Genomic DNA, 27935 nt, shown 5'->3' on the forward strand with positions numbered 1-27935 from the left:
TGATGTAGTTACACATGCATACTACATATTATTTAGCATAAAATTGCAAACAAGAACAACAATCTCAACATACTACTGAAGATAGTAAATTTTAATATAAATACTAAATATTAACATTACCATTTTGCTTAATTGATCCTTGACGGCAGCGGTAATGTGGGTCAACCTCTTACAACCAACTTGCACTAAGCGAAAATGAGAAGGCTTTTTCCCCGACATTTTGATCCTTTTTCTTTCGCCAACAAGGCTAAACCATCATTCAGAACTTTCTCCAGAGTCTCGATTTCTTCTTTTACACGCTGTATATCAAGGTAGAATAAATAATAGCTTAATTGTAGTTAAAATTTGCCTAATTTAATACACAATGATTCCATTCCTTTTGAACAGCAATATCTATAATATGGTGAATTCTTACGTTTTAGTCGTTTTTCCGCCATGTTAACTTTTTGCGGGTGCGCAAAACGTATTGAATTTGGATAGTTACGGAGTTTCCCTTGGATTGATGATTATTATCTATTTAAGCCGTTTTGTCAATTGATGCTATTCATCTATTTAAGCCTGAGACTGTGTTGTCGTATTCGTGGTGGTCAAATCAGGGTGGGCGATAAAAATTTTATTTCATGAGCCCGCGTCTCTCCGCTGACTTTGACCACCAAAATCCGCCATGTTTTTGACCACGCGGCCGCGCGCTGATAATTTATAGTAATTTTGTTGACGTTTCCCCTCCAGGTCTTATAGAACTCAATGGTTCTGGTATTTGTGGTTGTATATGCCAGAAAATGGATGCGATACATATATCTCATGAAACATCAATTGTGAATATAGAGGACATAATCTCGGCCGCAGAAGTAAAAGATGAACAGAAATTTAAATCAACAGAAGTAAATAAATTGATCGAACCTCAATTTGATGTTAGAAACCTTTTATTAACTGACATAAATATTGTGGAAAAAAGTAGCTTCAAGTGAGTTTTTCCTTCTTCACAACCCTATTGATTTATTCTGACATTTAAAGCAAAGACCCCATCTCGTAGTGCAGTCTTTCCTTATAAACTTTTCATTGTATTTATTACTGAACGTAGAAACAAGAAAGATGAAATTCTACGTGACAATGCTCGTGACAACACGCAATTTCTTTTGAATTGCATCTGGAAGGTTTGAAAATTCATATTTTTTGGCGAAGCCCATGGGCATAGGTCCATGGTTGACATACTCTTTTGTAAGGTTTAATTCTATCTCCACCAAAGGTTTTTAAATTATCACATTTAATTTTAAACTTTTTTATGTAATTACGCTCTGTGGTATAATCAGTAGTGTAGCCAGCCTTCACAGTTTTCTCCTGCTGTGCAATTTTCACAGCATTATTTCTTTAGAAATCTGTTGTTTTCCAATGAGTAAACACACAATAGTTGGCATAGCTAGGCCAAATTTACTGGCTGGCTATGCCAGTGAGTGTGATATTGCAAATTTTAAATTCATTTTTTGTCTATTTTGTCAGGTTTATATGTAGTTATAGATATAGTCAGTGTTCTTACTTTTCCAGCTGCCAGTTGAAAAGTGTGACAATGTTGTTTTGGTACAGGTTAGTAGAAAACTTGTTGCTTATGGTTTTCTTAAAAGTTGTATTTGTAAAATGAGAATGCTTCCTACGTAGTTTTTCCATTCTTAAATTGCCATAAAAATGTTCTAAATAAAAGTATTCATGATTTCTATCATACTTCCGATTCAGCAAGTGCTTATAGGGATATAAATTATATAGTTGTGATGCCATGTGTTGTTTTGCATCATGCGCATCCCTAATTATGATAATTTACTATGCAGTATAAATAAGCTCTGATTCATAGAATTTTTTACAGTGACTACAAACAGACTGTTGTCAAAATTGAACAAAAAATTCTGTGTAAATAATTTTTTAGCCATTTGGACATTAGTTTTCAAGAATTTGTCTGCAAAATTTGTAAATATGTATAATATTTTGTAGCATTTTTGCTTATGTCAATAGTTAAGAACGTCTTCTAAACCAGAATTTGCTTCTCCAAATTTAAATAGTAAAAACTTGGAGACTGCATGTACATATCATTTTTTCAGTGCCTTACTTACCACATTAAATGTTTCAGCTTCCAGAAGCAACAACTGTTCTTCCACGAGAAAAGCAGGTTAGTTCCTTAATGCAGTGGCATAGCGAGAGGTTGTGCTGAGCATGACCAAACATTTTATAAACATTTTTTCTAACTACTTAAACTTAAACATTTTTTAAATATTTTCTAAACTTTTTAAACTTTTTAACCCACTAAAATTTCAATATTTGTTTATAATGTTAACAGATAGTAGTGAAAACAAAATCTATATCTAATGCTTCATTTGTATCTTGAAATACTTCATATTACTTATTTCAGCCCGACATCTGCCCTAGTCATTGCCTAAAAGCACATGGAACGACATTCGCCCGTTTTTGGTCGTGCTCTAGTTAGGCCAGCACGACCAAATTATATATTTCTAAGCGCTGATTGGCTAGAAAACCTCACAGCCTCTTAAAATGGGTATAGTCAACCTTAGTTTGGTCGTGCTCTGATCAGGCGAAAACGACCAAAACATAAATTACTAATAATATATAAGGCTGCATTGAGTCGTACGCATGCTCATTCGCCGAATATTTTCCTTTGGTCGTGCCCAACTTTATTCGCACGAGTATTTCAAATATTGTCGAATTATTCATCGTTTTACTGTGTTATTGAATTTATTTTTGTGTGTGAACATAGAAATCAGTAAAGGACAGTAAAAACGTTGTGTCTGAAGCTCAAAGAGTCAGAAATATCGTTTCTGAGCTTTTACAAAGTATTGTCAGTTCACGCAACGCTATGCAATAGAAATATTTTGTTTGTATGACACGGCCCTACGCTCACTCTGAAAACGAGAGATAAAGGGTTCCGACAGTCTTGGTGCGAAAGGAAAGATTTGTTATGCACTAGTGTGAAGAAATGGCATTTATTTTGTTTTCTTTATTTACTGTTTCGTTCGAAGTCCACTACATTGACTCAAATTGGTTATGTCAACATGCATTATTTACTGGGCGATTGCCAAAAGCATGAAATATCAAAGTCGCAGATTTAAACGTACATAACCGGCGGCACAGAAAACTTATGTTGCCACCAACTGTACTTGAACTTCATTTTTGTTCTCGCTATAGCACGACCAGTTGTTTTTGTCTAGCTACGTCACTGCCTAAATGTATTAACTTCATTGAAATTTTCCACTTTGTTAATGTAATCTTGAAATTTGAATACTTCTATTTCACAGATTCCCAAACCAAAGCCATTAACGAAATGGCAAGAGTTTGCAAAAAAAAAGGTATTGTAGGGTGTAGAAGCACAGTGGGGGATAGTCTGAAAGATAAATCCAGTATTTCTTACAGTCTGCTTGAATGTTCACTAGCTTCTACACAAGCATTTCAACCAGCTTCTCCACGACCTTCTTGACCGGTTTCTTGACTACGTTCTCCATTGGCTTCTACATCAGTATTTCCTTTAGTTTCTCGTTTGGCTTCTTCCCATGCTTCTCCGCTAGCTTTTCTACTTGATTCTCCACTGGCTTTTTCATTCCTTTTTCCTCTACAGTCTCCAATATCATCTCCACTTGCCTTTTCACTTGCTTCTTCTATAGTAGCTTCTCCACTATCATCTTCATTAGCTTCTTCACTAGCTTTGCCACTACTCTATTCTGAAGTAGAGTTTAAATATCATTAATTGAGGTAATGCGTCTTGTTTTTTACATCTCATATCTTGAGTTTTTAGGCTAGGTTGTGTTTGTTTTATCCCAGTATATTTCATTTTATATTATGCTGATCAACTTTTGTGTTACTAGTAATAAAAACGTTACCGTTTAGTATTAAGCTAGTTTTAAAATCTGGTTTTTACATTTACCCTTTCAAAATAGATTATTAAATGCTTGTGTGAACATGAACAACTCACGTTTTGCGTACAAATTTACTGATCTCATTATCTGCTTTAATTATGTCGATTATTAACGTTTGTCGTGTCTCTTAGACTACGTTTTCCCTACTCCGGACAAAAAAGTGACTGAAGAATTTGACTGCGTTTACCGTGATCCATTTGAATTCCTCTACAGTTTTGCGCGTATTTTCAAATAATGTATCTTGCTGTCAAAATTTGTTAGTTTTTTTTAAAGAATAGCGCCGTTTCTCGTCTACACATTGCTAGATGTTTAGAAATCTAGCCATAAATCATAAAAAAACATTGATTTGTAAAAATTGTTACGGAATTTTTCATGAGAAGCTTTCCAAAACATAAAATGTTCACCATTCTCAATTATGCGCAAAAATTTGGGACGAATCGAAGAGAACTGGTATCTAAAGTGTGGCGAAATACTAGCGGTTAGCTTTTTACCCAACGTTGCGTAGCGCTCGTTTTTGTTCGACCTCGTTTGGAAAGTGTGTTCGTATGGCTCCGGAAAGTGACGTTTTTAAACAATTCCACTCCGGCGTAGTTTAAAAGTAACTCGATTCTGTTGCTTTTTTGCGCCGTTTTCAGACCAATCCGGAGCAGTGTTAACGTAGTCTAAATGCAAAGGTTGCTCAACGAAAATTTGTTACACCTAGTTTAGACAGATTTTTTTCTAGGGATATCGGAAACGCGGAAGGATGCTTTATGATACGACGACCAAAGTAAGATGATTGTGTGTGTTGTTTGTGTGTAAAAGAATTTTAGTTTCTGGTTACTCTCTTTATGTGGCGTTTGTTTCAATGTGTAAATATTTCGATCTCGCTATTTGAATATTTCGCTGCTCAGTTAATGTAAAAAGACTACATTTCTTAAGGCATGAATAATAATTTTTACAAACATTTACGTACAAGATAATTCGCTCGTTACGCCTCTAGTGGATTTTTATTCATCTTAGTTCTCACCAATAGACACTTACCAAATTTGTTTTTTCGGCCATGAAAACAGCAACGTCAATGACTTCATTTTTAGCCTTGATTTCATGCTATTGTTTTGTGTTCAGTTCGTTAAACTGAATATAACTGAAAGGCTTACTCCTCCCAAAATTTAAAGCCAGCAATTCAGCCATCGCAATTTTTCCATGCGCGAATCAAAGAGTAGGCTTAAGCCGGATTTCCATTTTCGATTTTTTCCGCGCAAAGCGATCATTTTCTAATTTAGGCATGCGCAGACGTTCAACAGCGTCACATATACACAGCGATAAATTCGCATAAACTGTTCGCAAAGACGAAAATTTGAGTTCGATTGATTTCTACTTTTTGCTACGAAAAAATTCGCCAGCCAGTCAGATTTCAGTGTTTCTGATTTGTGATGTCCATCAACTATATTCAGTTTTCAAAGTGGCGGGTTGTGAGGAGTTATTAGCGACTCTACTCTACTAAAAACCCAAGTATTTTGAATAAGGGATTTTCTTAGACGAAATACGAAACAAACCATGCTTATGGAAACATATTCCTGGTCGTAAATACTAAGCTGTCGTTTATGTGCCGGTTCAGCCGCTTTGTATGAATATTTTTTGTATTTTGCGGTTCTATTATTACTAGTGGAAATCATATACCCATTCGTACGAAATTTTTCGCCTCGAAAGTTAGCGCTTCGCGCAAAAAATTCGCAAGTGGAAATCTGACTTTAGATAATATTCAGTTCAATGCATTGAACTAAACCTATAAAAATTGTTCTTCTCAGGTGCATTCAAATGACCAATTTTTTTTGGTCATTTTGACCAATCTATTTTTACTGTGTGGTTCTGTCAAAAAAGTTGAAAGTTTTTACTACAGGAGGCCTTGCTCTTAACGCCACTAAAAACATTGAAATCATTCATTTTGATCATTTTTAACTTTAATATTACAATTTAACATAGTCATGGCAGCCACGCTGGGGATTTAAACGTGCAAAAGATGACACAAAAGAATGGCTAATAGAAGTGCCTGCCAATGCAAGTAAGTACTTATCCTTGAAATAACCAGGCCCTAGATTTGCACTACAGTTATGTGTGGAATTGGTAATTTCTTGTTGGTATTTTGTAGATCCTTATGAAGACCAGTTTTTAAAACGTGAAAAAGACAAAAAAGAACGAGTGGCGAAGAACAAATATCAATGTCTGAGAAACATGAGTCGTTCTCAGAAATTTAACAGTAAGACATTACGTGAGAAGTTTAGCCAAACCGATGTAATACTTTTGTTATCCAAGGGTGGTTTTTTAAGCACCCCTCCCAAAAATAAGTCTCTCGCCATCCTGTAGATATGATACTATTATAGGCTAAAAAATTGTTCGATAAGACCTCTTCAGCACACCTCCTTGGAAAATCTGCTCCCCTTCTGTCAGATGTGTCTCTGTAAATGTCCATGTGTCTCTGTAAATATACTATGCTCACTGTGCATTAGGAAAATATATTATTTTCGACATCGGTAATAATTCTGATTTTAAATACAGCTGGGCCAAATCTCCTGGCTAGTGATACCACTGCGCCGCATCAGTGTATTTATTAGAGAGATTAAGCAAACACGACGCATCGTCTAAAGGTCCGTTCACACTGGAAGCTGGAAGCGGCGCTGAAACCATATGCCGTTACTTGTCCAATTTAGCCTTCTATATTTTGTATTATGTCGTACACACTGAGTGCAGCGCTACAGCATTGCACTTAGTGTGTACCACATAATATCAAATATAGAAGGTTAAATTGGACATGTTACAGCATACGGTTTCAGCGCCACTTATAGCTTCCAGTGTTTACATACCTTAAGACGTCGTGAAAATTGCGTAAAAATGGCGTGATATTCCCATATATGGTTGGGTCCACGCGATATATACGCCATTTTGACGGCGTCTTAGACGATACGTCGTGTTTGCGAAATCTATCTATTATTGGTGTAGAAGCCATGGTTGAGCACGTGGGCAAGTTAGGTCATGCTATGTAAATTACAGAATCATTTAGTAATTTGGAAATTTTTTTATTCGTTTAGAATCAACTTCAGATTTAACGCCTGCAGAGAAACCGTCGCGAAGCCAGGTTGGTTTGAAACATACCATAACTCACTATCGTTTGGTTCAATAGCCAATTTGAAAATTTAACACACATACTCTCATTCATACTCGTTGTATGTAACTCAGAAATCGATCTCCCAGTATTCAATGAGGATATCAAGAAGTGCGCTAATATACGTATTTCAAATGAAACAATAAGTGAAGTGAAAATGCAGTTTCGGTTATTGTTTCGGGGGTGATTTTGAAGTCCCACTCAGCGAGTGGCAGAGTGGGATTTAGGAATACAGTCTTTTCTGATTGATTTCATGACAACACAGGCGTAAGTCTTTGTTGAATTTTATATTCACGAGTATGATTCTGAAAAACATTTTGCAACTGTATAATGACATTAACATGTATGTATAAAATTATTTTTATAAGTATCGAAACAAAAGAGAGCAAAATTGAATTCATTATTTTCCATACCGATGCAAGATTAGTGGTGTACATAAGTCATCACCATGCACATCTCCCCTCACTCCACTTACGTTCCTTGTAGGTCCATTGCTTTTGCGCTGTTGGTGAACGAGTAATTTACATAATGTGAAGTGTTGGTGGAGGTTGGGTGGGCGAAGGATGAATTTGAACGATATTGTTTTTCTTTCTCAGATAAAAGCTTCTATCAACGCTGCTCGGCTTTCTACAGCATCATTGGGAAAGTTTACTCCGTCCTTGGTATGTGAAGTCATTATTGATTTTTATGTACCTCTTCATGATAATTTTTACAATTTAAACGGGAGAACTTCAACTTTATGATAAATCTAATAGAAAAACGAGAAGTCACCAAAGACAAGTGGAACGAAGAGAAAGGTTTGAGTTTTACTTGAGTCTTTATTCTACTGCCGTAAAAACCATCTTTTCAACGCTCATATCAGTTCGTCGTTAAACGTGAACTTTGCATGAAAACATGATGTTTGCTCTGCTTTCTTTTTTACTTCAATCTTAAATTGGTGTTTCTACCCGATCCAATAGTTGTTTTTGTTATCTTAAATTTATTGGAATTGTTAAAGGTTAACGATGGGGTTAGAGCGTGAGTCGCGCTCATTAAATATTCAAAAAGTAACAATTTCATTGACTGTTGGAAATTATAAAGCATTGTATACAATTATTTGCATTCGCGTTCAACTGGTAAGTGTCCCGAATTTTTCGCTTTTGTTCATGTTTCAAACGTAACGTTTGTCTCGCGAAACGTCGGATTTCAACTAAGTAACGTAACGTTTGCTCAGGAAGGTTTAACGTTTGAGGAACAATTTGAATAGGTTTGGTCAGTTGATTAACTTGTTTATACGATTTTACATTGATAAAATGCTGTAGCAACTGAAAATTATATATGTGTACTTCAGGTGATTTGCAAAGTTTGATAACTGACCATATAACATAAGAAAGAGCTATTACAAACTTAGAAATCTGTGATTTGAACAAACGTAACTTTCACCAGTTGAAGCCCGATGTTTGTTTGACAAATGTGACGTTTCAAACGTGAACAAACCAAAAAATTTAAGACATTTACCCGTCAAACGCAAATGATAATACTTCATTGTGTTACAACAAACGGATCGGCTGACATTTCTGTTAGAAATGATTCACTAAAAAATGTTTACTTTCATATGATGATCAATGTAACTGAAGGTGTTTCGTCTAAATCAATGTCTACTTTGATGAAATTTTATGTGTACGTCTCTCAAAAGATGTTTGTGTAGACGTTTCTTTGATGTTCTTTAACGCAATAGAGAATTTTCATTTATTAATAATTGACTTTATGACAGAAATAGGATATATATTCCACGACATAAATATTTTAATCTTCTTTATTTGGTTGTCAAATAACCATTTGTTGCTGCAACTTTTGATGCGCACTTAAAAAGCGATCTAATTCAATCAGTTTATTTGTAGACGTTTCTTTGATGTTCTTTAACGCAATTGAGAATTCCCTGGTCTATTTGCGCTGTGTAAAACCTTAAAAAATGAAATTAACTTTTGACACCATTGATGATCATGACAATTTCCTTAAAGTGGTTCTATGATGAAAACTTAACGTTAAAAAATCATCGATTTTAGCATTCAATAGTTTAAACACATATCAATTATTGCTTTCGTAAAATGTAAGCAAAAATAATAATATAACGAGGGAGTTATGAACATTTGAAATGTCTAATTTTCATGTCCGCCATTAAAATCGGCCATTTTGAATATTTGCAATCAGCAAAGGTCTGTGACGTCATAGTCTTAACACGGCAAGAAGCGCACATTGGAAAGTATACAAAGTAATACATAAATAGAGCAAAAAAATGTCAAATTCATCGAGATCTAGCTCGCTCTCTGAGTCTTCGATCGAGACAAACGCATCGATTTCTTCATCGGAATTTGTGACGGCAAATTCGAACGAATCTAATTCGGAAATTTTGCCATTTGTCGATAATATTGAACCGCTTGCTTCGCCCAATGAAATTGCTGAGTACGAAGCTACAGTCGCAGAAGAACGGCGGGTTGAAGACATGCTGCAAGATCGTTTTGATGCCCGTGTTGATGTTACTTCATGATAAGATGTCATTCTTAGAGTGTTACTTTGATCTGAATCGTCTGCCGTCAGCTATGATAACTTTATGGAAACATAAAATTTGGCCAATATTAAAGGTGTGAATGTGGCCATTGTTCGTTGGATCTTGTTATCAACCCTCAAGAGTGCCGATGCTGCATGGAAATAGAGCAATGCCGTGGTAAAATGTATCAGTTCGAAATCGATGAAAGGAAATGCATTTTGGATCACCCTGGCTTTAACGAAGTTTGCCTGAATGAATTTGTTCTTCAAGCAGCTTCGTAAGGTTTAAAGAGCAAAGGTCATCGCATGATACAGACACTTCATTTTGTATTTCCTTTAAAACCTAAGTATAAATGTATATTATATATTGAAAGTTTGCCTGGATGTATTATTGGTTCTCTCACATTGTGAAAATTTATCATCTGCAATATGTGTAAGTATATAATTTTGCAACTTGTGCTAACTTGAGGCCGCTCTCTTGACGTTGTTGGTGTTTGTGATTTCTTCCAAATAGTATGTACGGCACCAGGTTTGAGCCGTCTAGTCATACCACCCAAATGGAATGAACGCTCGAAACAATCATCCGAGAAGTGATTCGAACAAATCATAAATCGAATTTCGCGCAAACTCGGATTAAAGTTTGCGTACTTCGTCTGAACAAATTTAACCCAAATTCTTCTCAAAGACTCGTCGTTTGTGCTTTTATGTAAGGAAATGCCTGTACTTCTATCAGACTTATTACTGCAATCTTGCACGACACAGCGTGTTGAAGGCATGTTAAAAAAATTGAGTTATACAACCTTTTAAATCTCTATATAGTGTTATATTGTAAACAGCCGCGAGTTAAGACTATGACGTCACAAGCACCTTCTTGAAAATTCAAATATGGCGCATTTTAATGGCGGCTCTTAAAGTTCAAGTTTCATCGCTACGTAACTCGAGCAGCATTAAATATATTGCGCCAAAATTTCGCCAGAAGAGATTTTTTTTACATACACTATTAATCTATGAAAAAAAAACGAGAGGCAAATTTTTCGTCATAGTACCACTTTAATAATTCAATGTTTAAATAATTGCTTAACTTCAAACACAGTCAAGTGAACAAATGATCGGTCAAAATGAATAAATAACGAAAACCAGAGATCTAATGAAAAATATGCAATGATTAGGTCGATTTTTCGTTACATGTATTCGCAAAAGTCTATTCATAAGGAAATAACACAACGTGTGTGGTGAATTTTCACTTATTAATAATTGACTTTATGACAGAAATAGGATATATATTCCACGACATAAATATTTTAATCTTCATTCTTTGGTTGTCAAAAAAGTATTTGTTGCTGCAACTTTTGAGGCGCGATTAAAAGGCGATCTAATCCAATCAGTTTATTTGTGAAACGTCATGGTTCAGAATTGACACCGAAGCTTCATCTTCTGCACTTATATTCTTTTTTTTAACGTTTTATTTAAACAGCTCTCAGAAAGATTACTCTAAGAAGTTTTGTTAAATTTAAATGCATATTCATCACAGTTATTAAACTACGTAATCGGCAATTCTCTTCCAAATGGCATTCTGAACAGATTTTTTCTTCTCATCGTATGGATTTTGAGTAGCTATCACAACTTTTAAAGGTGCTAAGACATTTTGCTAAAAAAATACAGCATTGCAACTTGAGATAAAATTCAACATATTTGGACACTAAGAATGTTGGCATGAGGTAATCGATTCGATACGAAGCTTCCTACACTGGAATCTTTACAGCTAGAATCTTTGCTATAATTAAGCAACAGAAGCCAAGACTATAGAAAGGTAGCAACGTATATAACACCAAAATCAATCACCAGTCAGCAATTTTAAGTAGAATAATATGAAACACACTAAAATAAAAAGTTCATGTTTAACTAAATAAGCAAATAAAAAAAGAAGACCATTTTTTATTGTAACATATACATTGAATGAATTCGAAATATGAATTTTATGTTATTAAAAATTTTCTTAAAGCTCATCCGAAGCATGCGCATGATTGCCGTTTGTCGTTATTTTGTTGTCGTCGACATAAATAATATGTACGCAATTAAGCATGCAGAAATTTTAGCACCGCATCATTATTTAAGGATTTTAGAATTACTTTCATGGCACGCTGCTCACTGACTTAAATTGTTTATCTAACACTTAAAAGTGAACGATAGTCAAAAATCCCGGCACCAGTTAACTTTGAGCATATCCGAATACGTTTTATTGATGAATACATTTCCGCTTTTCTCCTGCACGAAAAAGAATAGAGGTTCACCTTAATTCGACATTTGACATTGAAACTGTTTTGTTTATCATTATAAACTGAATAAAAACGTTTTAATTTTTCGTCACATTCTACTTCTGGTTTTTACGCTTTCTCCATTTACATTAGCAGATTTTTTTATATTTATTTGTCTTCCTGCCTTTTACTCCCTTTTCACCTTGAGATTTCTTTTCTTCTGAATAACTTCAATGATAAATGATTACATGATGTCATATCAAAGGCAACCTTGTAAACACAAACTAAGATATTTGTTTTTGATAAGCTACTTTTTACATCCAGACACGCAGTTCAGCTAACAGTCACAACAAATTCAGTTCATCAGCATTACAAGATATTATAGATATACATCTATAACATCTTGTAATGTTGCATTGCTATTTCCCTTCATTACTCTTATTTTCTTGTCTTGCTTCGTAGACTTTGAGTTATTTTTGTGCTGGGATTTATGTATCATTATATCTATTTCATTATATCTCACTTTTTTCTCTCTTTTTAGGAACTGTGAATGGTTGTCTTCGACTGTTGTATTGCTATTTCGCTAGTTTTGTACGCTTTATTATTCTTATTTTGTTGTCTTGCTTCGTAGACTTTTAGTTATCTTTGTGCTGGGATTTATGTATCATTATATTTATTTTACAATTGTGTAATTAAAAATACTTCATATGCCTTGTTTCATTGGTACTATATATTGTGGTATGTTTTGTTTGGGTGCTTTGCGTTCTGTTGTTTTGTTTTGTAGGCCAATTTGGGTTACGTTATTGTGGGTCATTTTGGTTATGTATGTTTTTATATTGAGAGCGGTATATATCTAACCTTGACATTTCTTTAACACTATTGCTTCATTTGTGGGTTGTTCAAACAAACTTTGATTTCCGATCTGATGTTTGGTTTTCAAAATATTTTCAAACCTTGTTCGCCTGTATTTTAGAGTGTTTTCTTGCAAGACAGTTCAATATTAGTGTGTATATTTATGTTCAACACAGCCCACTTGTGCTTAGGTAATTAATAATGAAGTAACAGATTAAATCAAGTAAAGCTTTGTTATATAATTGCGCAAAATTTAGTGCACAAAGAAAATGTCCCTTTAATAAAACAGGCACTTCTACTGTCAAACTAGTGACTTAATGTTAAGACATAAAAATATCACAGCTAAGGTGCTTCTATTTGACATTTGTTTTACATTTCGTGTAAAATAATATCATTCTATCGCTTGGCCAAGGTGCGTGAAAATGTTCAGTGTTTAGGTTATTTCAATGTGAAAATTTTATTTTTAATTTATCTTACAAAAATGAAACAGAATATGCACAAGACATAACTGTACTTTTTATAGCCTATTAAGGCGAAAGTAAAATATGTACCAAATTTAATAAAGTCAGTTTGTTTTGTACACATTTTTACACTTTGCCATTCCTTATCTTCGTATCCTTTTTTACTCCCACTGCACGTTATTTGTTTCATATTTAAGACTTATGACTATCAACACGTCTGGATAAAGATTAGTCTCTGATATTAAACTTCTAGACGGCTTCCCCGGGTGCAGTTGAAACTATGTCGTTTCTTTTACTAAGAGTTTGTCTTGACCATTGTACAAAGATTATAACCCATCACTCGTTAGCTTTGTGCTGAGTACAATCGCAGTATAAACCTTTTTACTGAGAATACAAAACATTTGCTGAACTGTCTCTTAGTTTCTTCTCTCTTTTATGAACTGCAAATGGTGGTCGTGTTTGATTCACCGCATTCCTTCTTGTAGAAAAGCGTGCTGCTTGTTTAAATAATACCCACTCGTTCTCCTGCATAGCCATGGCACTTTCAAAGCCATGTTAAAAGTCATGAACTGCGTAAACCAATTTATGCCATCTAGAGTGCCCAGACTCTCCAATGATCGTACTTTGTTAGTAAATAAATCACTAAAATAACTAAACTTATTGGTATAGCTTGGTTTTCCACTGGAAGTTCCAGTAATTTCTCCGTGTGTCACTTTTCTATAATTATTGCATTTTTTGGTAATTGTGATTGCGGTTCCTTCCGTCATGATCTTCCTTCGACAATCTAAAAAAATACCTCAGACAAACAATATCAATGAGCTAATCCCCGTTTAAAAAGTAAGCTCCAGTGCACTACCTTTTCTTCTCCAAGTTTTCCCAAAACATGTTGTTGTAGACGTTTCTCTGATGTTCTTTAACGTAATTGAGAATTCCCTGGTCTATTTGCGCTGTGTAAAACCTTAAAAAATCAAATTAATGTTTGACACCATTGATGATCGTAACAATTTCCTTAATAATTCGATGTTTAAATAATTGCTTAACACCAAACAGTCAAGCGAACAAATGATCGTTCAAAATGAATAAGTAACGAAAAGCAGATATCTAATGAAAAATATGCAATGATTAGGTCGATTTTTTTGTTACATGTAATCGCAAAAGTCTATTCATAAGGAAATAACACAACGTCCCGGGTGAATTTTCATTTATTAATAATTGACTTTATGACAGAAATAGGATATATTCCACGACATGAATATTTTGATCTTCTTTATTTAGTTGTCAAATAACTATTTGTTGCTGCAACTTTTGAGGCCTTAATTAAAAAGCGATCTAATTCAATCAGTCTATTTGTGAAACGTCATGGTTCAGAATTGATACCGAAGCTTTATCTTCTGCACTTATATTCTTTTTTCAACGTTTTATTAAAACAGCTCTCAAAAGGGTTGCTCTCAGAACTTTTGTTAAATTTAAATGCATATTCGACACAGTTATTTAACTACTTAATTGGCGATTCTCTTCCAAATGGCATTCTAAACAGATTTTTTCTTCTCATCGTATGGATTTTGAGTAGGTATCACAACTTTTAAAGGTGCTACGACATTTTGCTAAAAAAATACAGCATTGCAACTTGACATAAAATTCAACATATTTGGACATTAAGAATGTTGGCATGAGGTAATCGATTCGATACCAAGCTTCCAACACTAGAATCTTTACAGCTAGAATCTTTGCTATAAATAAGCAACAGAAGCCAAGACTATAGAAAGGTAGCAACGTACATAACACCAAAATCAATCACCAGCCAGCAATATTAAGTAGAATAATATGAAACACACTAAAATAAAAAGTTCATGTTTAACTAAATAAGCAAATAAAAAAAGAAGACCATTTTTTATTGTAACATATACATTGAATGAATTCGAAATATGAATTTTAAATTATTAAAAATTGTCTTAAAGCTCATCCGAAGCATGATTGCCATTTGTCGTTATTTTGTTTTCGTCGACATAAATACTATGTTCGCAATTAAGCATGCTGAAATTTCAGCACCGGATCATTATTTTAGGATTTTAGAATCACTTTCATGGCACGCTGCTCAACGACTTAAATTGTTTATTTAACACTTAAAAGTGAATGATAGTCAAAAATTCCAGTACCAGTTAATTTTTAGCATATCCGAATACGTTTTTTTGGTGAATACATTTCCGCTTTTCTCCTGCACGAAAAAGAATAGAGGTTCACCAAATTTAATTCGACATTGAACATTGAAACTGTTTTGTTTATCATTATAAACTGAATAAAAACGTTTTAATTTTTCGTCACATTCTACTTCTCGTTTTTACGCTTTCTTCTATTAGTACATTTTTTTATATTTGTTTGGGTGCTCTCTTTTCACCTTGAGATTTCTTTTCCTTGAAGACCTTTAATGATAAATGATTACATGATGTCATATCAATGAGTTCGTTCATTGAACGGAATATGGCATTGTACACAACTAGAAGGCAACCTTGTAAACACAAACTAAGATATTTGTTTTTGATAAGCTACTTATTACATCCAGACACGCAGTTCAACTAACAGTCACAACAAATTCAGTTCGCCCACGTTAAAGTGTTAACCGTTGAACCAGTTGAACGCGAATGGATATAATAGTATACAATGCTTTATAATTTCCAACAGTCAATGAAATTGTTACTTTTTGAAGACTTAATGAACGCGACCCACGCTCTAACGTAAATGTTTGTAAAAATCATTATTCATGCCTCAAGAAATATAGTCTTTTAACATTGCGTTGCAATAGTCAACAATCTCCTCTTTAACAGGTGGGTTTAATTTGCCTTTGCCGGTTTGAACTGTCTACTGCTTTTTCCTTGGGTTAGTACTATCATCAGAATCGCATGACTTTCTTTTACGAGTATTTGTTCAACAGTAAATCATATGTTGCTTTAGCATGTCCTTACGATTAAACCTTTTCGAACAATTATCACACGGATGAACAGCAGCATCTTCTTCATGTTTCCTTTCGTGACGGCATAAATCATGTTTCCGTGCAAATGATTCACTTGCAAACATGACAGGAGAATCTCTTTAACATATGAGCAGACTTCTGATGGCAAGTTAGATTTATCTTTGTCGTAAAAGACTTTGAGCATTCCTTGCAAAAAAATTCCATCTTAGTCGGTTCTTTCTTGTCACTCTACCGAACGTTTGTGATGCAATGAAGAGATGCAGACAGTAACTGGCTTTTATGCGACGAAGTTGTACAAAAGCGCATGAGTTAGATAGGAACACGCAGGGCCTGTTCATGCACGTTCCCATCATGTTCAAAGGTAAGCAGCCAAATATAACTGTGTTTTCAAAAGTTAGCTATGCTCCATAGGATAGTTAACATTACCTACCTTTTAGGTGCAGTTAGCACTAATTACTTTTTTATACAACCGACTTAACCACGTGGTTAAATTTAACTAATTTTTAACAAAAAAAAATGTAGTTAAAAAGTGGTTAAGAGCTTTATATAACCGAACCCTGATAATTAAGACGAGCACGTTATCCTTTAGCACTTAAGCTTCATTGAGATTTTATGCATAAAGGTAGTCAACGACTCCATTCTGTCTTCAAGTTGTAAATCAAGCTCCAATATACAAAAGCAATTCATGTTTTATTGTAATTTAACTTTTGTTATGCTCTATATGATGATTTACTTTGACTTATTCTTGAATAATTAAAATCATTATTGTATATAAAACATCGATTAATCAATATTCGTATCATTTTTCGACGATTCTCCTTGTGTCCTTTAGTTCCTACTCAGCTGTTGTATTTCTCACTGCAGTGCAATATTGTCTTTAAGTCGCTTGTTTCTTAGGCACTTAGTTTTCTTGTTGGGATAACATATGTCTTATATCTGTCTCAGCTTTGATTGTTGGTATCTCTGGAACGTCTTCTCATGTTGTATTGCTATTTCGCTTCATTATTCTTATATTGTTGTCTTGCTTCGTAGACTTTGAGTTATCCTTGGGCAGGGATTTAATTCATTTCTATTTAGTGAAAATGTGTCTTGAATCTTTATATTCAATCATTAGCTTTATGGTCAGTAAAATCGCAATCTTTCGTTATGCTCTATGTGATGAATTAATTTGACTTATTCTTGAATAACTAAAACCATTATTGTTTATAAAACATCGATTAATCAATATTCGTTTCATTTCTCAACGATTTTTCTTGTGTCCTTTATTTCCTACTCAGCTTTTCTGTTTCTCCTTGCAAAGCACTATTGTGTTTATGTGGCTTGTTTCTTAGGCATTTTGTTGTCTTGTTGGGATAACATATGTTTATATCTGTCTCAGCTTTGATTGTTAGTATCTCTGGAACGTCTTCTCATGTAGTATTGCTATTTCGCTTCATTATTCTTATATTGTTGTCTTGCTTCGTAGACTTTGAGTTATCCTTGGGCAGGGATTTAATTCATTTCTATTTAGTGAAAATGTGTCTTGAATCTTTATATTCAATCATTAGCTTTATGGTCAGTAAAAGCGCAATCTTTCGTTATGCTCTATGTGATGAATTAATTTGACTTATTCTTGAATAACTAAAACCATTATTGTTTATAAAACATCGATTAATCAATATTCGTTTCATTTCTCAACGATTTTTCTTGTGTCCTTTATTTCCTACTCAGCTTTTCTGTTTCTCCTTGCAGAGCACTATTGTGTTTATGTGGCTTGTTTCTTAGGCATTTTGTTGTCTTGTTGGGATAACATATGTTTATATCTGTCTCAGCTTTGATTGTTAGTATCTCTGGAACGTCTTCTCATGTAGTATTGCTATTTCGCTTCATTATTCTTATATTGTTGTCTTGCTTCGTAGACTTTGAGTTATCCTTGGGCAGGGATTTAATTCATTTCTATTTAGTGAAAATGTGTCTTGAATCTTTATATTCAATCATTAGCTTTATGGTCAGTAAAAGCGCAATCTTTCGTTATGCTCTATGTGATGAATTAATTTGACTTATTCTTGAATAATTAAAACCATTATTGTTTATAAGCATCGATTAATCAATATTCGTTTCATTTCTCGACGACTCTCCTTGTGTCCTTTAGTTCCTACTCAGCTGTTCTATTTCTCCTTGCAGAGCGCTATTGTCTTTATGTGTTTGTATCTTAGGCATTTTGTTTTCTTTTTGGGATAACATATGTCTTGTATCTTTCTCTGCTTTGATTGTTGGTATCTCTGGAAATGATTAACTGCAAACATGACAGGAGAATCTCTTTAAGATATGAGCAGATTTCTGATGGCAAGTTAGACTTATCTTTGTCGTAAAAGACTTTGAGCATTCTTTGCAGAAAAATTCCATCTTAGTCGGTTCTTTCTTGTCACTCTACCGAACGTTTGTGATGCAATGAAGAGATGCAGACAATAACTGGCTTTTATGCGACGAAGTTGTACAAAAGCGCATGAGTTAGATGTGAACACATAGGGCCTGTTCATGCACGTTCCCATCATGTTCAAAGCTAAGCAGCCAAATTTAACTGTGTTTTCAAAAGTTAGCTATGCTCCATAGGATAGTTAACATTACCTACCTTTTAACTGCAGTTAGCACTAATTACTTTTTATAGAACTGACCTAACCACATGGTTAAATTTAACTACTTTTCAACTGCAAAAAGTGTAGTTAAAAAGTAGTTAAGAGCTTTATACAACCGAGCCCTGATAATTAAGACGAGCACGTTATCCTTTAGCACTTAAGCTTAATTGGGATTTTATGCATAAAAGTAGTCAATGATTCCTTTCTGTCTTCAAGTTGCAAATAAAGCCCCAATATACATAAGCAATTGTTCATGTTTCATCGTAGTTTAATCTTTCATTATGCTCTATGTGACGATTTACTTTGACTTATTCTTGAATAAATAAATCCATTATTGTATATAAAACATCTCCTTGTCTATATTATTGTATATAAAACATTTCTTCTGATGTTGCATTGCTATTTCGCTTCATTATTCTCATTTTGTTTTCTTGCTTCGTAGACTTTGAGTTATCCTTGTGCTGGGATTTAATTCACTTGTATTTAGTGAGAATGAGTCTTGAATCTTTATATGTAATCTATGAGACATTACATACAGACATATATAAATACTAGTCAATACTCACAACAAAGACATAGACGTTCCTAAATTCATGTTGATGTATTTGTACGATATATCATAACGAGTCTTCAACTCATTCCCTTCTTTTATCATCCATGGCGAATTTGATGAACAACAGCCTTGTTCCCTTGTTCTTCTCCGTCAGCAAGATTTGCTGGAAGCTAGTCTCTAAAAGTTAGTTAAGAAGTCTCTAAAATTTAGTTAATGAAATAGAATTCTTTTAATAAGAAATTCAAATATGTTGGTAAAAACAAAAAACAGCTTAATATGAAGAGCATGAAAGATAGCAATAACTGCTCGAAGTGTTTTTGAAAACGGTAAGGCTGCAGTTACCTGAATTTTTGTATCTGCGCTGGCGCAGGTATATTGCTATCCAATGACGAGTCACGCATGACATTAACATTGACTTTTCCCACCTGTTGCAGGCTTGAGTAGTTTCAAAACAAGATGGTTTCTTCAACGCGCGCATAGGTACATTTGATTTTTGATCAATCCAAAATATAAATTGACTGAATGGCAAGGATCTTATATGCGAGAATGTAAAAACAATCGGTAACAGTAGCATCAGCATAAATTCGTTGTTCCGACAGTAACGTCGTAGACAGTTGGGCCTCTTTTAAACGTCGAACCACTATCGAATTTAATTAAGACAAATTTAATTTTAAAGATGTTAATTATTTTCGTCAAAGACGTTGTATCCGTCTACGCTAGCCGGATACAACGTCTAGCGCACGTTCTCCTTTCAAACGACGATGTACTGTCGCATTGAATTAAATGCATAAATTATGCTAAAATGTAATTCTGAAAGAGCAGTCACTGTTTTTCCAACTGACACCTACTAGGCATGCGTGATGCTTTTAGAAAGGAAATTATTCACGCGAAACCAAGTTTGGTTGTGTTATTTATAAGTGCTATGTCTTGCACAAATTGTGCCAAAACCACGCAATACCAACGTATTTTGTGTGCCTGGAATATTTCCCTTTAGTTTTCCAAAATTGCTAACAACAAAAATACCGTCGAAAGAACACGAGCCAGACATTTTCTTCGCAATGCGAGAAAGCAATAGCGGCTTAATCAATTTTCTTCTTTCTCTCTCTTACTTTCTCTTTTTTAAAAAGAATCACCGTCCTGATATTATGAATCCATTTATTAAATGATCGCGCCATTACGCGCGCTTGTCGCCTTATGTTTACTCAGTAAACTTTACTGCTTACAACTTGTCATAATTAAACTCGACGTGTTTGAAATGAACAACACTCAACATAACTTAACGACGAATTAAACAGCAAATGAAATTCGTCTGAATTAAATCCGACGTTTGAAACAAGCCTAAACATTGTTTGCGTTTTTCGGAAAACATAATTCTCAAATGCGTAAGTTCTATATTTAGATGATTTTTCAGTAATCATTGAATTTGTTATTACTGGCTACCAAATGTATTGAAGAAAGCAATATCAAATAGAAAATATCCGACATAATCGAAGTTATATATCTTCATAGCATATTCTGATACGAGAAATCATACATCTCTGCAGAAAAACACTTAATTGAAACAAACTCCGAAGATAATTTCCATCTTTAGCTCATTGTATGACATAGAAGAAGGCGCAAAATAAGATACAGTGATTTTGAGCTAAGATTTTCTCCAATTTATGATACATGAGCGATGACATCATCAGGAAGTTAGGTTAATTTACATGTGTGGTAGGTTATTATAAAAACCTAACTTCCTCATCATGTCATTGTACATGTATTATAAACTGAGTTTTTTCGTTTTATATTTTATAAAATTATCGGCTGGCAATGGTTTTAAAACGTCTTGTAAGTTGTTATTTAAGCCAAACATATAACACACATTTTAAAACTTAAAGTGAGGTTCAAATAAGTTCATCGAAGAAAATCTCAAGTTAATAAATTTACATAAACTGTAAAAAACTAAATAGTTAATTCTGGAACATCAACCCATTACACGTGAGCGCAGATAAATGCACACAAAGCGTACCTATTTTATAATAAGGCAATGTGTGGTAATTTAAAATGTTGTTCTGAACTTTCCTATGAACTTCTTATCGCTATGAACTTCTTTCCTAATTCCTTAAATTGCAATTAAGATCACACATGTTTATAAATAATCACTTGGCTTGATAATGACTTTGAAATAAAGTCGAAATATTGCTTTAAATCTTGTCTCTTGCTGATATAGCTCGAATCTTTAGTTTACAAGATGATGTTTTTTGAGCGCGTTTTATCATTTATGTTTTGAAATTGTCGGCTAAAAAAGAATTTGGAAAAGGTTATAACTACCTCTATAACCCACTATTATCCGTACTCGATAATTTCGTCATTTTTAAACATCAAAAATGATGAAAAACTCACCAATCTTCTTGGGATATTCCAGTTTTAGGTTTTTCATGAATTTAATAAGTTCGGCTTCCTCTTTTGTGAATCGTTGATTGTGGTTCTTTTCTTCCTCGACTGATGAGACAGTAAAGCCTAAAAGAAACACGTTTTTGACTACCTTGTCGAGATTGTTTCACTTCAAATATATCAAGTTGCAATGTTGTATTTTTTTAGCAAAATGTCTTAGCACCTTTAAAAGTTGTGATAGCTACTCAAAATCCATACGATGAGAAGAAAAAATCTGTTCAGAATGCCATTTGGGAGAGAATTGCCGATTACTTAGTTTAATAACTGTGATGAATATGCATTTAAATTTAACAAAACTTCTTAGAGTAATCTTTCTGAGAGCTGTTTAAATAAAACGTTAAAAAAAAGAATATAAGTGCAGTTAATGAAGCTTCGGTGTCAATTCTGAACCATGACGTTTCACAAATAAACTGATTGGATTAGATCGCCTTTTAATCGCGCCTCAAAAGTTGCAGCAACAAATGGTTATTTGACAACCAAATAAAGAAGATTAAAATATTTATGTCGTGGAATATATATCCTATTTCTCTCATAAAGTCAATTATTAATAAATGAAAATTCACCCCGCAATTTGTGTTATTTCCTTATGAATAGACTTTTGCGAATACATGTAACGAAAAATCGACCTAATCATTGCATATTTTTCATTAGATCTCTGGTTTTCGTTATTTATTCATTTTGAAAAATCATTCGTTCACTTGACTGTTTGGAGTTAAGCAATTATTTAAACATTGAATTATTAAGGAAATTGTCATGATCATCAATGGTGTCAAAAGTTAATTTCATTTTTTAAGGTTTTACACAGCGCAAATAGACCAGGGAATTCTCAATTGCGTTAAAGAACATCAAAGAAACGTCTACACAAACATCTTTTGAGAGACGTACACATAAAATTTCATCAAAGTAGACATTGATTTAGACGAAACACCTTCAGTTACATTGATCATCATATAAAAGTGAAAATTTTTTAGTTAATCATTTCTAACAGAAATGTTAGCCGATCCGTTTGTTGTAACACAATGAAGTATTATCATTTGCGTTTTAATGGTAAATGTCTTAAATTTTTTGGTTTGTTCACGTTTGAAACGTCACATTTGTCAAACAAACATCGGGTTTCAACTGGTGAAAGTTACGTTTGTTCAAATCACAGATTTCTAAATTTGTAATAGCTCTTTCTTATGTTATATGGTCAGTTATCAAACTTTGAAAATCACCTGAAGTACACATAAAATTTCATCAAATTAGACATTGATTTAGACGAAACACCTTCAGTTACATCGATCATCATATGAAAGTGAAAATTTTTTAGTTAATCATTTCTAACAGAAATGTCAGCCGATCCGTTCGTTGTAACACAATGAAGTAATATCATTTGCGTTTTAATGGTAAATGTCTTAAATTTTTTGGTTTGTTCACGTTTGTTCGCAATCATCTTTCTTTGGTGGTCTCATTCCAGCGCATCCTTCCACGTTTCTGTTTTCGAATTCCTTGAAAAAAATCTGTCTAAACTAGGCGTAACAAATTATCGTTGAGCAACTTTTGTATTTAGATTACGTTAACACTGCTCCGGATTTATCTGAAAACGGCGCTAAAAGCAACAAAATTGGGTTACTTTTAAATTACCCCGGAGTGGAATTGTTTGAAAACGTCACTTTTCAAGTTCGTGAGAATCAACCGTTGTCATGCAGCGACTGCGAAAGTGTGGTTCGGTGAATTTGTCTTCTCCATTTGGTTTGCATTTTGTAAATTTTACACTGACGTCGATGAACGATTTTTCGCCGTTATTTGCTTCAACTTCTTTTGTCAGCTGATGTAGAATTAGTTTTGTTTTACCAAGAAGAGATTTTGACTTATCATGCTTTTGATTCTTCTTCTGTTTTAATTCAATGCTCTTTAACTTGTTATTAAAAGCCGATTCATCTGCGTTGCAATGGTCAACATTCTCCTCCTTAACAGGTGGGTTCAATTTAAATTTGCCGGTTTGAACTGTCTACTGGTTTTTCCTTGGGTTAGTGGATTCCATCAGAATCGAATGGCTTTCTTTTACGTGTATTTGTTCGACAGTAAATCATAGGTTGTTTAGCATGTCCTTAGATTAAATCTTTTCGAACAATTATCACACGGACGAACAGCAGCATCTTCTTCATGTTTCCTTTCGTGACGGCATAATTCGTGTTTCCATGCAAATGATTCACTGCTAACATGACAGGAGAATCTCTTTAAGATATGAGCAGATTTCTGGTGGCAAGTTAGATTTATCTTTGTCGTAAAAGACTTTAAGCAATCTTCGCAGACAACTTTCCATCTTAGTAGGTTCTTTCTTGTCACTCTACCGAACGTTTGTGATGCAATGAAGAGATGCAGACAATAACTGGCTTTTATGCGACGAATTTGTACAAAAGCGCATGAGTTCGATGTGAACACATAGGGCCTGTTCATGCACGTTCCCATCATTTTTAAAGCTAAGCAGCCAAATTTAACTGTGTTTTCAAAAGTTAACTATGCTCCATAGGATAGTTAACATTACCTACCTTTTAGCTGCAGTTAGCGCTAATTACTTTTTTATACAACCGACTTAACCACGTGGTTAAATTTAACTAATTTTTAACAGAAAAAAATGCAGTTAAAAAGTAAGTAAGAGCTTTATACAACCAAACCCTGATAATTAAGACGAGCACGTTATCGTTTAGCACTTAAGCCTAATTGAGATTTTATGCGTAAAGGTAGTCAACGATTCCTTTCTGTTTTCAAGTTGTAAATCAAGCTCCAATATACAAAAGCAATTGTTCATTTTCCATTGTACTTTAATCTTTTCGTTATGCTCTATGTGACGATTTATTTGACTTATTCTTGAATAATTAAAACCATTATTGTATATAAAACATCGATTAATCAATATTCGTTTCGTTTCTCGACGATTCTCCTTGTGTCCTTTAGTTCCTACTCAGCTGTTCTATTTCTCCTTGCAGAGCACTATTGTCTTTATGTCGCTTGTTTCTTAGGCATTTATTTGTCTTCTTGAGATAACATATGTCTTATATCTGTCTCAGCTTTAATTGTTAGTATCTCTGGAATGTCTTCTTACGTTGTATTGCTATTTCGCTTCATTATTCATATTTTATTATCTTGCTTCGTAGACTTTGAGTTATCCTTTTGCTGGGACTTAATTCACTTGTATTTAGTGAGAACGAGTCTTGAATATTTATATGCAATCATTAGCTTTATGGTCAGTAAAATCGCAATGCAAACGGTTAGTCCTCGGCATTTAGTTTTCTTGTTGGGGTAACATATCTCTTATATCTGTCTCTTCTTTTATTGTTAGTATTTCTGGAATGTCTTCTCATGTTGTATTGCTAGTTCGCTTCATTATTCTTATTTTGTTGTCTTGCTTCGTAGACTTTGACTAATCCTTGTACTGGGATATAATTCATTTGTATTTAGTAAGAATGTGTCTTGAATCTTTATATTCAATCATTAGCTTTATGGTCAGTAAAATCGCAATGCAAACGCTTAGTCGTCGGCATTTAGTTTTCTTGTTGGGATAACATATCTCTTATATCTGTCTCAACTTTTATTTTTAGTATCTCTGGAATGTCTTCTCATGTTGCATTGCCCTTTCGCTTATTATTCTTATTTTGTTGTCTTGCTTCGTAGACTGAGCTATTTTTGTGCTGGGATATATGTATCATTATATCTATTTACAATTGGGTAATTGAAAAGGCTTTATAAGACTTGTTTCGTCGGTACTATGTATTCTTGTATGTTTTCTTTTGCGTTCAGATTGCTTTTAGTGAGAATATGTTTTTAATCTTTATATTCAATTATTAGCTTTATGGTCATTAAAATCGCAATAAAAACCTTTCCTTCTTTAATGAGAAAGCAATATCTCTGTAGAAGTATCTCTCATTTTATTCTCTCCTTTTATGAATTGTGAATGGTTGTGTTTAACTGTTGTATTGCTACTTCGCTAGTTTTGTACGCTTTATTATTCTTATTTTGTTTTCTTGCTTCGTAGACTTTGAATTATCTTTGTGCTGGGATTTATGTATCATTATATTTATTTTACAATTGTGTAATTAAAAAATACTTCATATGGCTTGTTTCATCGGTACATGGTATTCTGGTATGTTTTGTTTGGGTTTGTTTCTGTTGTTTTGTTTTGTAGGCCAAGTTGGGTTACGTTATTGTGGGTCATTTTGGTTATATATGTTTTTATATCGAGAGTGGTTTATATTAATCTTGACTTTTTTTTAAGACTATTGCTTCATTTGTGGGTTGTTGAGAGAAACTTTGATTTCCGATCGGATGTTTGGTTTGCAAAATATTTTCAAACCTTGTTCGCCTGTATTATACAGTGTTTTCTTGCAAGACAGTACAATATTAGTGTGTATATTTATGTTCAACATAGTCCACTTGTGCTCAGGTAATTAATGATGAAATAACAGATTAAATGAAGTAAAGCTTTGTTATATAATTGCGCAAATTTTAGTGCACAAAGAAAATTTCCATTAATAAAACAGGCACTTCTACTGTCAAACTGCTGACTTAATGTTAAGATATAAAAATATCACAGCTAAGGTGCTTATATTTGACATTAGTTTTACATTTCGTGTAAAATAATATCATTTGATCGCTTGGCCAAGGTGCGTGAAGATGTTCAGTGTTTAGGTTTTTTCAATGTGAAAATTTTATTTATAATGTATCCTACAAAATGAAACAGAAAATGCACAAGACATAAATGTACTTTTTATTGTCTATTAAGGCGAAAGTGTAGCTATGTACCCAAATTTAAAATAAATCTGCAGTATTGTTTTGTATCACAAGTATAGTATCATCGGGGGTTTAAGCGCAGAGCAGTGCTCAAAATGAATTCTTCGGCTCAGTATTCCCCATGAATATTCTCGAGAATAACAGACTTAATATTGCTTTAAAACCGGTTAAAAAGCATCGGTTTTTATCACGAAGTGATCGAGCAGAAATAAGAGATGGATCACGAAGTGAAAATTGGCGTCCCCATGAATATTCGAAGAATATTCGAGTCTTAATATATGCTCTTAAAAATCTGTTAATAATCAAGTGTTAAAAAGTTGTTGTTAGCGCGGTCTTAGTGTGTAACAATGGTTGTTTAATGTAATACAATCTTATCAATGTTTAAAAATATGGAATCTATATGTTTTATATTTTTGTTAAAAGTGTTTTTACTAATTGTTTCAGGATTTTGAATTTTTGTATATCGCTTTTGTATTAATTACTTGTTACAAATATGTTAAACCAGTTATCTTTAGCAAATAAAAATTTTTTTATAGAATATTATCTTCTATAGTAGCCCCAAAATTCGGGAATAACCATTATATATCATAGATAATGTAGATTGATGATGTGAATAAACTTGCATTTTAGTTAATCCTAAATGCTTTCAGCCATTTTCTTGCCCATTCTTCAAGTGAAGCTGCAGATTTTTTGGTTCAATAATAATAGTAATATTGTTTAAATTATCATCAACACAGTATACGTAATATAAATCTAAACATTAGCTATCTTTTTCATTATCATTTGTGTTTTAATATAATAATTTTAGTAAATTAAAAGTGAAGTCAAATTATACTTGAATTTGATTCATTTTGTTATAATTTAATTGATTACTTTGATATACTACTTTACTATTTTATATATCTATTTCTTGTATAATAGTTAAATTATTTAAAGCATATCTATTATAGATTGAGTCGAGTAAAAATTTATTTAAATTAGAACTTAAAGCATACTTACCATTTGTTTCATTCTTTGTATAATAGTAATTTGAAACAAAACATATTTATTATCAGTGTGTCATTAAATTTATTACTTGAATTTGAGTTATTACTTGAGTTTTACTATAGTGGTCATTAAATTTGAGTTTTACTATAGTTAAATTTGAGTTTTACTATAGTGGTCATTAAATTTATTATCAATTTGAGTTTTACTATAGTGGTCATTAAATTTATTATCAGCTTGGGTTTTAGTATAGTAGTGATCTGATAGTTGTGTTTTATCTACAGATCCTTGTATATTTACATTAATATCTGTTTTATCATGTCCATAAAATAAGCTCATTTATATTATTCCTCAGATTTTATATCTGGTTTATTATTTTTATGTTCATAAACATGTTTAATAGTTGTCACACTACCAGATAAAAATCCTAAAAAAGGTAAAAATGGTGATACTTTTTCTACT

The 27935-nt window shown here is 33.3% G+C and overlaps 1 protein-coding gene and 1 long non-coding RNA gene across 2 annotated transcripts; one reads left to right on the forward strand and one right to left on the reverse strand.

Annotated features, from left to right (window-relative positions):
* The first annotated feature begins 703 nt into the window (after positions 1–703).
* On the forward strand, positions 704–12565 carry LOC124448322 (ribosome biogenesis regulatory protein homolog). The gene is made up of 12 exons (XM_046999334.1): positions 704–964; positions 1082–1154; positions 1543–1581; positions 2117–2155; positions 3297–3347; positions 4636–4680; positions 5877–5955; positions 6043–6150; positions 6980–7026; positions 7650–7715; positions 7809–7850; positions 12376–12565. The coding sequence occupies exons 1-12, from the start codon at positions 780–782 to the stop codon at positions 12382–12384; spliced, it is 783 nt and encodes a 260-aa protein (XP_046855290.1). The 5' UTR covers positions 704–779; the 3' UTR covers positions 12385–12565.
* Positions 12566–18980: 6415 nt separating this feature from the next.
* On the reverse strand, positions 18981–19574 carry LOC124448763. The gene is made up of 2 exons (XR_006949242.1): positions 19297–19574; positions 18981–19191 (listed from the first exon to the last, which is right to left on the reverse strand). It is a non-coding gene; the product is annotated as an uncharacterized LOC124448763 (long non-coding RNA).
* Between the last annotated feature and the right edge of the window lie 8361 nt (positions 19575–27935).

The sequence above is a fragment of the Xenia sp. Carnegie-2017 genome, unplaced genomic scaffold (genome assembly GCF_021976095.1).
Source record: "Xenia sp. Carnegie-2017 unplaced genomic scaffold, XeniaSp_v1 HiC_scaffold_23, whole genome shotgun sequence".
NCBI lineage: Eukaryota > Metazoa > Cnidaria > Anthozoa > Malacalcyonacea > Xeniidae > Xenia > Xenia sp. Carnegie-2017.